At 32.9% G+C, this 12,397-nt stretch overlaps 1 protein-coding gene across 1 annotated transcript in view; it reads left to right on the top strand.

The window, feature by feature from the left end:
* SPATA16 (spermatogenesis associated 16) overlaps window positions 1-12,397 on the top strand; it is a 203,725-nt gene that overhangs the window by 61,130 nt on the left and 130,198 nt on the right. The window contains 1 exon segment of the mRNA XM_090285969.1: window positions 12,106-12,195. Within this exon segment, the coding sequence (XP_090142095.1) occupies window positions 12,106-12,195 (90 nt within the window).

The raw sequence follows: 12,397 nt of genomic DNA, 5'->3' as shown, positions 1-12,397 counted from the left end.
TACATACCGTGGCTTCTTTGACATTAGTGCAAATGTCAGTACAGTGAAAACGGAAACTAATATTTTAATGTCATTATGAAAATAATAACAATAATATTGTGAGCCCCCTGAAAGTGTCTAGGAACCCTTGGGAATCTGCAGGCCATGCTTGGAGAACCACCATACTGGTTCATAACATCCTCGGGATCCTCCCAGCATTTGCAGCTGTCATCTTTTTTCAGATGGTTGCAGATTGTCTTTTAAAAAAAAGTTTTCATCATGTGCTTACTTAGTAATTTCTGAAGCATTAATAATTTCTTCCACAATATTAAAAATCCTTTAACTAATGAACAGATTCTTAATAGGTTCCTTCCTTCCCCTATAGTCAATTCATTACCTCAGTCAAGCATATTTACATGGTAGTTTTGAATATGGTTTGCCACCCTCTATCAGTCACTTGGAGGCTACTTTTCCAATTTGGATTTTCTACCATTCTTCCCTAATGGGGTCATTTCAGAATATCGCTCAAAATTCACTTCCTCCTTATTTATTTTCAAGTGCTGTATTTTTCAGTCATTGCAGACCCTTTTCCCAAATCTTTTGTGCTTTCCATTTCCTTTGTATGCATCTCATAATGTAACTCTTTCCAGTTTCAGTGAATCTATTATTGGTTATGTATGTGTTTTTATGGCTTTTCACAACTGGATTAATGCTTCTATTAGGGAGCTAGTTGCTTATTGTCTAACATAGCTCTTTAAACAAAATAAGCACAATATACACTGTTGTCATGATATTCACAGAAATGGCAGAACTTTTAAAGATATTCAGAAAATGTATTCTTTCCAAAGTAATGTGCTATGACACATTATTTGGTACAAGTCACAACAGGTTACAACTCAGTACTTTGAACCAAAGAGAATAGATACATTGTAGAATGTCAAAATGGGAGATTTAGTTATCTTTGTCAGTAAAGACAAAGAAATCATTAACATTCTCATAAATAGTATTAGTAGTTAGTATAATTCCCTAAAGTCACTTTAAGTAGTGGTAATTTGGTTTAAAACTAAATGTTGTCTCCAACAATGAGAGCTTTTCCCATAATCAAAGCCCGTATCCAATTCAAATTTTGATTTTAAACTTGCAAACTACATTTTATAATCTAGGGGTTTAGCCAGGATGGAGACTATATACATAAATACAGTGCCCATTGTGGTATAATCCTGCTAATTCTGTTAATTCAACAAAGGAAGTCCAAATGCTTCATAAATCCTAAGAGTCACATTAATGTTTCTCCTTTGGTTTAGTGGCTACAAGGAGGGGGTGCTTTTAATAGACTTAAAAAAATATTGTTAACTGGATGCAATTTATCAGTCTCCAAACCGAAAAGTAATAATGTCAAAATGAGCAATTTTAATACTTGATAATATACAAATAGTATTGATTTTGCTAATAAAAACATCTCTAATTCTCAGGCTCTAATAAAAGAAATAAGCATCTAATTTCATTGTCCCATGAAACTGTATAGTAGAAGTCATTATATTTTATTTTATTTTATTTTAAAAGTTCTTTCATAATTGCCTGTTGAATGCAGCATAAGCAATCATAGAATGCAGAAAGACATTTATTTTCATACAATAGGGCTACTCAACATATTAATTTAAGTTTGAATTTACCCTTCTGGCCTTTTCTTTAGAAACAGGACAGTATCTGGAACATAGTTTATACTCAATAGTTGTAGCTGAATGAATCATTCTGGTAGGTTAGAAGAGAGGGAAAGTGATCGATTGTACTTTTCAAAGTAATCATTCTAAAATGCATCCCACCCAAGTACCAGAGAGAACAGAAGAAACGTGATGTTTGTCAGGCTGTTCTTGAACCACTGCCATTACTAATCCACCCCCACCCCCTCAATGTTACATAGATGAACATGGCTTTACATCTACATCTTTGGTTTCTGAATCTTGATAGCTTTCCTACAAGAGAGGTAATAGTTGGTGTTTGGTTCATGGATCCTGAAGAAAAGATCATACGGCCAACACTATTACTTTTTTAAGAGAACATGTCAAGAACAAAAAAATGAAAATGTCAAAAGACAGGTTGATATACTATATTACTTAAAGACTATTTTGTTGGGAGAACTAACCAAGTGATTTACTAACAGCTTTACTGAACAGTCTTTGGATTACAACGTAGATGAAAAATAAATGGGGATTCATTTCGTATTCAATCTATCCAAGCATGTGACAGATGGACAAAAAAATGGGAAAACACAATTATAGTCTACAAACATGTAGGGTTTTTTTATGTTTTCAAATGATGAAAAACAATTTTGTATTGGAAATTTTTCTCAAATGCCCTACTTACCTATCTCTATTTCTATAGCCTTTAATTATATAAAGTGCCTTTCATTCCTAAAGGCATCTGCATACAGGTAGGAATTATGAGATTGTGTAAGCCTGACATTCAACTGGGATATAGGTGAAGAAGTCAGTGGAGAGGGGCCCTTGGTAGATTCTGCTCATGATAGATGTAGATCTCATCACTGAATCTTAAATAAGATTGGGGTCTTTGGTGTCTCCTTTGTAAGTGTGTGCAGTCACTCAGTAACATTGTTTTACTCCAGATACATTCATTGTGCTCATTATGTTTCAAGTAATTTGCTAGGTGCTGCACATATAAAGATAACTTTTGGTTAGCATTACTTCCTCTTAGGGAGAGGTGTCCAATGAATACAGAGTAATTAAGCTGGTGAAAAGGTAAAAGAAATGTTTTCCATTGCTCAGAAAGGCATATTATTGTACACTTCTAAAGATCCTTCTAAGTAGCATGTCATACTTACTTTTGGTGATTATTTGATGCATATTAACTGATTATATTCATGTTTTTAGATGATACAAAAGATTAAAAGGTAGCTTCCCTCTACTAAATTTTTCTATTTCTTGGTATTGATTACTCATTAAGTTTCTTATTTGAATTTTTTAATCTTCATTTTATTCTTCTAAACAAGGAAATCTCATGCTGAAAATGTAAAGTAAAATATACTTAAACATAGATCCTAACCATTCTTTAATGTGTATTTATTGCTAACTCTATAAAAAAAGACAATATAACTCCTCCCTTCTAACTATATATTTTTCAATACTATGAAAATATATCAGTTTTTAAAGTATTTATCCCTTTAACTCTTGATCATATCAAAAAATAAACTATTTGTTGTTCAAATGAGTAATTAATATTTTTTATATTTAATATTTTCCATATACAATTAATTGTAATAAGGGTGCCAACATATTAGAAATGATATTTGAATTACTCCCCTGCTTGGTTTCTTCTTTAAATTTTTTTTCTGTGCCATGTACATACTGGGATCTCAAAAAATATGTGAGAATTATTTCTTCTTGCTCTTATCCTAAGAGCTAAGTTTTACTTTTACGCTTTTGCAAAAACATACTTTGCTACTGTTTTGGCAGGGCTATGTGCTTTAATCAACAACAATCTATTGTAATTTTCTTATTTCAAAAACCAATGCCCTTAATTCTAATTTTATGCTCTAATACTTTAAAAAATAGTTCCATTTCTCCCATGCAAATTAAATTAGGCCATTCTATTGTTCTGTCTTGCTTCTCAATGTAAGATATTTAAAGTGAGCAATAGACTTCTCAATTCTTCTGAATAGGTTGAGAACTATTGTACTTTATGTTAGCTTTTAATTCTAATCATCAATCTTTTCAGTGAACCAAGTGACCAAATAAGCCACAATCACTAAGATTTCACAGAATTCTTGTGTAGTGACAGCAGTATTGCATGAGTTTTCTTTACATTTACATTTCTTCCACCTACCCAGAATTTAGGTTACTAAATTATGATTTAGTATTATGCCAACAACCCATGCTGAATGAAGCTCTAAAAAGCAACCGTATGGAACACTTTCTGATTTTTCTGTAAATCTGTTACTGAGGACAGATTGTTTCATTATAGGGCATCTTTCGATATGGTGATCTTTCTCATTATAGTGCAAGAAATATTTGAATTGAGCAACTGGTTTAAGACAAACCATATACCCTCTTTTCATTAGCTACCAGCAAACCTAGAAGAAAATCTGTAGTCCATCTCAACAAACCTCTTAGAATCTTATGACATATTTTGTGTGCTGAGCTCATTCAGCCTTTATCTTAACTCTCCTACTTTTAATCTTGCTTTTCATTTTTTAAATTTTTAATTATAAGACACACATAACATAAAATTTACCATCTTACTCATTCTTTAAAAGTGTGATTCAGTAATGTTAAGTACATTCATATTGTTGTACAACCAATCTCCAGAACTCTCTTCATCTTGCAGAATTAAAACTCCATACCATTAAACAACCTCCCATCCCCCTCTTACCTCAGCCCTGGGCAACCAGCATTCTACTTGATGTTTTTGTGAATTTATATACTCTAGGTAACTCATATAAGTGATTTGTGATTGGTTTATTTAACCTAGAATACTGTCCTGAAGATTCATCCATGTGTGGTATGTGTAAGAATTTCCTTTTTTAAGGCTAAATAATATTCCATTGTGTGTATCAATATATGTCACATTGTGTTTATCCACTAAACTGTCGATGAACACTTGTGTGCTTCCACCTTTTAACTATTGTAAATAATGTTCCTAAGAATGTGGGGGTACATCTTCAAAACTCAGATTTCAATTCTTTTGGATACATACACAGAAGTGGAATTGCTGAATCATGTTGTAATTCTATTTTTAATATTCTGAAGAATTGTCATATTGTTTTTCATAACAGCTGCATAATTTTACATTACTACACACCATGCACAAGGTTCCAATTTTTCCACATTCTTACCAATGCTGGTTAATTTCTGGTTTTTGGATAGTCATTTTAATAAGTGTGAAGTGGTATCTTATTGTGGTTTTGATTTACATTTCCTTAATTAGTGACTTTGAGCATCTTTTCATGTGCTTATTGTCCATTTATATGTCTTCTTTGAAGAATGTCTACTCTAGTACTTTGCCTGTTTTTTAATTATTTTTTATTGTTGAGTTGTAAGAGCTCCTTATAAATTCCATATATTAATCTCTTATCAAATATATGATTTGCAAATATTTTCTCTCATTTTATGGGTTGTCTTTTCCTCCTGATAAAGTTTTGATATTATCCAATTCATCCATTCATTCTTTTGCTCCTTGTGAGTTGTATTTACTTTAACATAAATACTCTATAAACTGCTTTAAACTCTTTCTGGAACAGAATACAAATAGATTATAATTAAATTACTCATTTTTCAATATTTGGCATTTTTTCATTTTTGTATGATATTTTAATTTTTTGGACCTTGTTTAAAACTCTTTTTATTTGTTAATGGCATGAACAGAACAAATAGTACTAGTATATCTGAACAAAAAAAAATCTATATGAAGAGACAATTCTCCATGGGTTTCCTGCTTTATTTATTTATTTATTTGTTTGTTTGTTTGTTTATTTATTTATTTTGCATGTTCTTTAAAAAAGGCACTGACTGGCTTTTGCTCTAGACTATCTTTTAAAACAGTTTTGGAAAAAAAGTCAAGTCTGCTTACAGCCTTGGCAGATGGAGTTAGTGTCTCCTAGAGCTAAGGATAAGCATGCTTACAGCTGATTGTAAAAGAGTTACATTAAGCTCAACATTCCTCTCCTGTAACACACCTACTGCATGTGAAGGTGTCACCTGGCCTTCTTTTCATTACCATCAGTGAATTACCATCAGTGAATTGTAGCAGTACAACAAAAGACTGTTACACTAGCTACTACCATTGATGTGACTAAGAAACCCCCCTTTTTCTCGCCCTGGAGGTTAGTGTCTTCTATGAGAATCCATGAAACTATGTCATGATTATTTGTTAACTTGCAAGTAGGAATAAACTCAAACCCTTCACAGTTCTCAACAATTTGTTATAAGGAATTTTTATGATTATACTTGAAAGTCATCTCCCACACAATCAAGAATTTCTTCTACACATCCTGACAGATGGCGCTCTAAATATCACTTAAATGATTCCAATAATAAGTAACTCTCCTCAAAGCCTGTTGCATCATTGATTAGTAAGTCTGTCTTTGTGTTGAACTACACTATTTATAACTTTATAATACTAGTTTTGGCCTGGCCTCATCTGGCATTACATAGAATAAGTATTTTATTTTCCACATGGTAGGTCCTTGTGTTTGGAGTTACTTACTTAGTCTTCACTAATATTATTTAACTCTCTATGTGTGTCATTTTTATTCTATATTTTTCACGCACTGTCCTCTAAACCCAATGGACACTCTAAATACACTCCAATATGATGATGATTCTCACAGATCTGAACTATAGATGGACTCAAGAAAATATATGGCTAAGGCACAGTTCAGTGAAAATATATATTATTTGGACATAATACCTTTAAAGAAAAAATAATCCACAAAAAATGAAAATAGTGTAAGGCCTCAGGGATAACTTTGAGCTTACCAATATTTGCATCATAGGGGTGCCAGAAGAGAAAAGAAAAAGCAAGAAATTGGAAACCTATTTGAAAAAATGACAGAAAACTTTCTTAACATGGAAAAAAAATAGACATACATGACCAAGAAGCATAGAGAGTCCCAAACAGCATGAACCCAAAGAGGCCCACACAAAGACACATCATAATTAAAATGCCGATGATTAAATACAAAGAGAGAATCTTAAAAGTAGTAAGAGAAAAGCATCTGGTTACCTACAAGGGAGCTCTCATAAGACTGTCAGCTGATTTCTCAGAAGAAACTTTGCAGGCTAGAAGGGATTGGCAAGAAATATCCAAAGTCATGTAAAGCAAGGACTTATAATCAAAATTACTCTAACTAGCAAAGCTATCATTTAGAATCAAAGGACAGATAAAGAGCTTCCAGGGCAAGAAAAAAACTAAAGGAATTCATGACCACCAATCCAGTGTTATATAAAATGTTAATGGCTCTTTTTAAGAAGATCAAAAATATGAACAATAAAATGGCAACAAATGCATATGTATCAACAACTGAATCTAAAAAGCAAAACAAACAAGCAGAACAGAAATAGAATCATAGACACAGATAATGTTTTGAAGGTTGCTAGATGGGAAGGGGTTCATGGGGATAGGTGAAAAAGGTGAAGGAATTAAGAACTGCTTTAGGTAATTACAGAATAGTCTAAGTACAGGCTAGGGAATAGAATAGTCAAAGAATATATATGCATGACCCATGGAGATGGACATTGGTGTGGGGATTGCCTAAGGAAGTGGGGGTGGAAGGCTGGTAGAGGGAGACAAAGAGGGAAAAATTGGGACAACTATAATAGCATAACTAATAAAATATAATTTAAAAAGAAGTTAGAGAATATAATGGAAAATATTATATATATTAATATATGTAATGCTTCTCAAACTTTAGTGTACATACAAATCACCTGGTCTTGCTAAAATGCAAATTTAGCATGGTTGTAGGATGGGGAATTAAAATTTTATATTTCTAATGAGCCTCTGGATGCTACTGATCATACTTTAAGCAGTAAGGTATATATACACACATACATATATAATATAAACATATATCCTCAAGTATAATTTTAAAACTTCAGAATTAACAAGAATAATATTACCAATTTTTATAGAAGTTTTGAATTAAGAAGAGAAATGTCACATTTCTGGATGGAAGACAATAGTAAAAAAATATTTATTCTTCCTACAAATTAATCTAATGCCTTTATTTAAACACCAATGAAATACACCAAATGCTGTATTTTGCAACTTTAAAAATGAAGATTATAAAGGGTAGGTAGGAAGATGACCATGTCCAGCTTGAAGCAGCTAGAAGAGCTCGAGACTTTCGCCCATTGTCCTTTATAAGATTATAAAGGGTCTTAAGTCTGAGAGGGAGGGATTGTTATTTTTTATTGTTAAAATAATTAATTAATTATTTTAAAAAGAAGAAGAAGAATATATGAAAGGGTGAGGCAGGAAAGCTTGTATGTACGACCCATGGGTATGGACTTGGGGGAGGATTGTTGGAGAAGGGGGGGTGCTGGGCGGAGGGGAGCAAAGGAAAAAAATTGGAACTATTGTAACAATATAATCAATAAAATATACTTAAAAAATGAAGATTATAAAATTCACAGTAAGAAAAAATATGCCACATTAGATAATAAATTGTTTTACAAATAGGACATTAGGCAGATATTTCCCTTCAGGAAACTAAGGTGTATTTTTAAATGACAGTAACTAAAACAATTTGCTTCTGTCACGGAATCAGATCAAAAGTGTGCAGTACAAAATTCAGCCATCGATCTTAGTGTGCATATGAATTTAGTATATAATAAAAATGGCATATCAAATCACTGAGAGAAGAATAAATTATTTCACAAGTGAATTGAGACACCTTGAATAGTCATCAAAATACACATATTCTTCCTCACATGATGGCCTTTGGACTTAAAACAAACATACATACACACACGAATATACACAAGGTTATGTAAACTTTAATATAAAAGATAAATTTTAAAGCATTCATAAATACAATAAATAAAAAGCATAAGATACCACAGTGACTGAATTTATAAAGAAAATAAACTTTTGTCTATTGTAATATTTATCATTTACACAATCCTTCTCTTAAAATAGGCTTAGTCAATCGAGTGAGCAATCATGGCCCATTGCTAACACTACCTCCATTCTTCTGGCAAAAATTTGATGACTTATATAATTTAGTTGTTTACTCTAAAATGGTTCTTGTTTTTACCAAAAGCCTTATCTGCATAGTTAAATCAGTTATTTCCTCTCTGATAAAAATCAAGCCAATCAGCACAGTAACCTTCTCTCTCTATAACTGTAGGTTTTTGTTTTTGTTTTTGTTTTTGTTTTCCCTACAGCCCAGTCAGACTGTTTATTTTTATCACAGACGGCCAACTACAGCTCCCCAAATGGCATCAAATGATAAATAACTAACACTTTTTTTAAACTAAATCAACATTTCTACAAGTTATACATCTTTAAAAAGGTATGTCATTTTGGAAAATATCAAATAAATTAATAAAAATGTAAAAACTAGGCTTCATAGTTACCAGTAGCATTTTCTTACCAAATATCTAACAGGACATATTATAAGCACACAGTGAATGCTGCAATAATTATGAGTCAAAAATAACAAATTGCCAGATATAACATTTTATTCCAATTTCTAAACATTCTTTAATAATTATACCTCCAACTCTCAAGTAGACTGAGTCCAGGTTTTCTTTGGGCCCCTCTTAAAGAGTATAGGATGGTATTATGGTTAAAAGAACTTACTCCAGTCTAGCAATAGTGATTTCTAAACTCATGTTCTCTACTAAATTTCTTCAACATCATAAAAAGATTTGAAATTACAAGCAATTTTTTAAAAATATATCTTTTTAAAAAAAATTTTACATTGGAACACCAACCCTGGATTACCCACAAAAATCTCCTCCTCCACCTATATCAAAAGTTACTTTATATGGGATAAAGAAGGGTGGGAGGGACAGGGGACAACAACAGGGGGAAAATGGGGCAACTGTAATAGAGCATTTTAAAAAATTAATTAAAGTATATATATTTTTAAAAGCTACTTTAATAACTCTTCCTTCCCGTCCTCCTTCTTTCACTGAACCCTTCCCTCACTATGACTTCTGCCTACCACTCCCCATCCTTCTCTTCATTCTAATCCATTTTGGGCAAAAGAACTTTGGCAGAGCAAGGTTTTTGGAGAACAGCTTAGTAAAGCCAGTATACCACATCATGGGTGAGGGATGTCAGACTAGAAACATCCATTCATTAAAGACTGCTAGGCGCTTACTAAAAATGTGTAAGTGAATATATGACTACAAAGGAAGGAGGAAGATTTACCTTTGGTGTGGAAAAAAAAAGTTCTGGTTAGAATTGGAAGATCTAGGCCACTCCACTAAACAGAGCTCTGCTCTTATTATGCTGACCTATTTTTACAAGATTATTTTCACAGGGATAAAATATTTAAACTTGCTTTGTATACATATTCTTTTTCTAATTAATATAAAGTATCAATTTGGTATTGATATGGGATAAACTCATACAGTAGTTTTTATATTTTCATCATTTTAATTAGAAATCAACAAAGCAAATAATTTTTGTTCTTGGGGAATTAATGTATTAATTTTTACAAATTATTAGTCAGAGTACAGTAAAGCTTCACTAAATTAGGGCCATTTAATTCAGAAATCATCATAAGAAAAGCAATAAAGTATAATACAAAGTGCTGTGGTTAAAGAGGGGAAACACAGTAAACTTGAAACTCTTCAACTAACGAGTTGTATATGATTTTAGAAAGGTCCCTTAACCCCTCTGGTTTCTGTTCACTGGTGCTTAAAGAAAGCTGAATTATTTAATCAATCTATGTCATCACATGATTCTGTAATTTTACATGGACCAGATAGATGTTTCTTTTCTACTTTATTCTTTTCCTAAGCAATATTTCTGGTAATAGAATTATTTTTGTCTGCGTGTTTTTTTAAATCTGTAGATCTTAAGTAGCCTTAATAGGTCAAATAAATTTCCTAGATTTTGGCAATTATGTTTATGTGTATTGTTCTAGACAGAAGCCTATAGCTTTCATTTGATTCTCCAAAAGCTCTGTGAATCTCTCTAGAAAAGATTAAGAACCACTTTAATAATGAACTAATTCCAAATGAATCTCATCAATATATATTTTTAAAGGCTTACAAGAAGGTTGTTCAACAATCCCATGTTAGTTCTGTAACATTTTTTATCCCATATCAATAACACATTTTTGTTGTCATTGTCGGCAGCCGTCCGTCTCGAGAGACGATGGTGTAGCTTCTTAAGAGTCTATCTGCACCGCAGAGAATGGCTGTGCAGTCCGACTCGGGAGTGACACGGTATCTATCTCCTCCCGTGTTGAATCGACATCTTGCGATGACGCTGGAGTGTCCTCTCCAGTGAAGCTGAAGCTACAGAGCCTGGGCAGGGTGATATGGAGGGTCTGCTGTTACCCATGCAGCAGACCCCCCCTCTCTTCGCAGCTGAAGGGTCCAAGGGAAAGACGGAGTCAATACAGCTTGGCTTCAGCTGCGCCGCAGGAGTTGCCGGTGTTGACTACAACGTCAAACCGCCTTAGGGACTCCGGCTCCGGATTTTCTGTCGGGGTTTACTCCCTTAGCCTTTCCCCTGAAGAGGTATGCCGCAAGGCAGTGGAGGTTTTTTGGAGTCAGAGTTTTCCTTCTCTGCAATAACACAATACACTGTTAATATAATCTACATTTCAAACTTTCACTAATTCTCTCTCCTCAGTTGGTGATGGGCCATCGTCTACATCTGTCTAGTTCACCTTAGTGTGTCAGGTGTCTTGAACAGGACCTGGAAAGGAAGAAAAATGTCTACCAGTTTATCTCTAGGAGAAGAAGACAGGTTGGGAGTGATCATCATCTCATCTAGGCTTGGACTGAGGCTCCAGAACTCTACGAAACTATGAAGGAATAATCAAGATTTGTTATTTGAAAGGGAAAATGGAAACCCAAAGTTAATAACAGCCTTACTAAAAGTGTCAAGGTCAAGACCAGGGTCCTTAAACAGTATAGGGCTCCTTTCATTCCATTACATCATCTAATGGGGGGAAAAAGACACAGAAACGAATTATGGAGTGCAAAAAAATATGTCACTCAAATTCCAGTTCCTTTTTTCCAATGGAAATTCAGTAGCTAGCAACCTTTTCCTTTGTTACAGGTAGGCATACCATAAATCACCTGTGATTTTTGCCTGATTTAGTAACATAAGAAAATGAAATAATGACATGTATTATAAGTAATATAAGTTGGATTCAACTTCTTTGTCATTGTCATAGTCATAAAAGATCTCCAGTACTATAAATAAAATTGCTTTTATCATGCAAACTTAATTAGCTTTTCAATAATGCTTGTTTATTTGTCTTCACTGACAATTACAGGAAGAAAAGGGCTTCGTTTGTTAGAATCTTTAAAAATACATAGTATATAAAATTGGATGCATGTTATTTCATTTCTATACACTCTGGTAATTGTGTTTTAAAAACCTAATAACATTTGCATTTTGTTTATCTTTTTACAGGAGCATTGTTTTAAACCCAGCCTATTTCCGAAATCATCTTCGTCAGGCAACAGTGTTTAGATGTCTGGAGAGATATTCAGAAGCTGCCCGGTATGTTTGTTATAACTTCTGTGAAGATTTATTTCAAGTTAAATTAATTTTATTCTCAGCTTCTGGTAATAGCATAATAGAACTTTCTAATTCTCTCATGGAATATGATTTTACAAGAATTATTGTCTTATAAATGTCAAACCAACAATTATTGACTATCTTTTTCTTTAATTAAAGCTATTCTGTGTTCATAGCTCTTAGT

This window comes from Furipterus horrens, unplaced genomic scaffold (assembly GCF_987537825.1).
Source record: "Furipterus horrens unplaced genomic scaffold, mFurHor1.1.pri manual_scaffold_1, whole genome shotgun sequence".
NCBI classification, from domain to species: Eukaryota; Metazoa; Chordata; class Mammalia; order Chiroptera; family Furipteridae; genus Furipterus; species Furipterus horrens.
The sequence above is the reverse complement of the archived record's forward strand: the minus strand, read 5'-3'. Positions and strand labels throughout refer to the sequence as shown.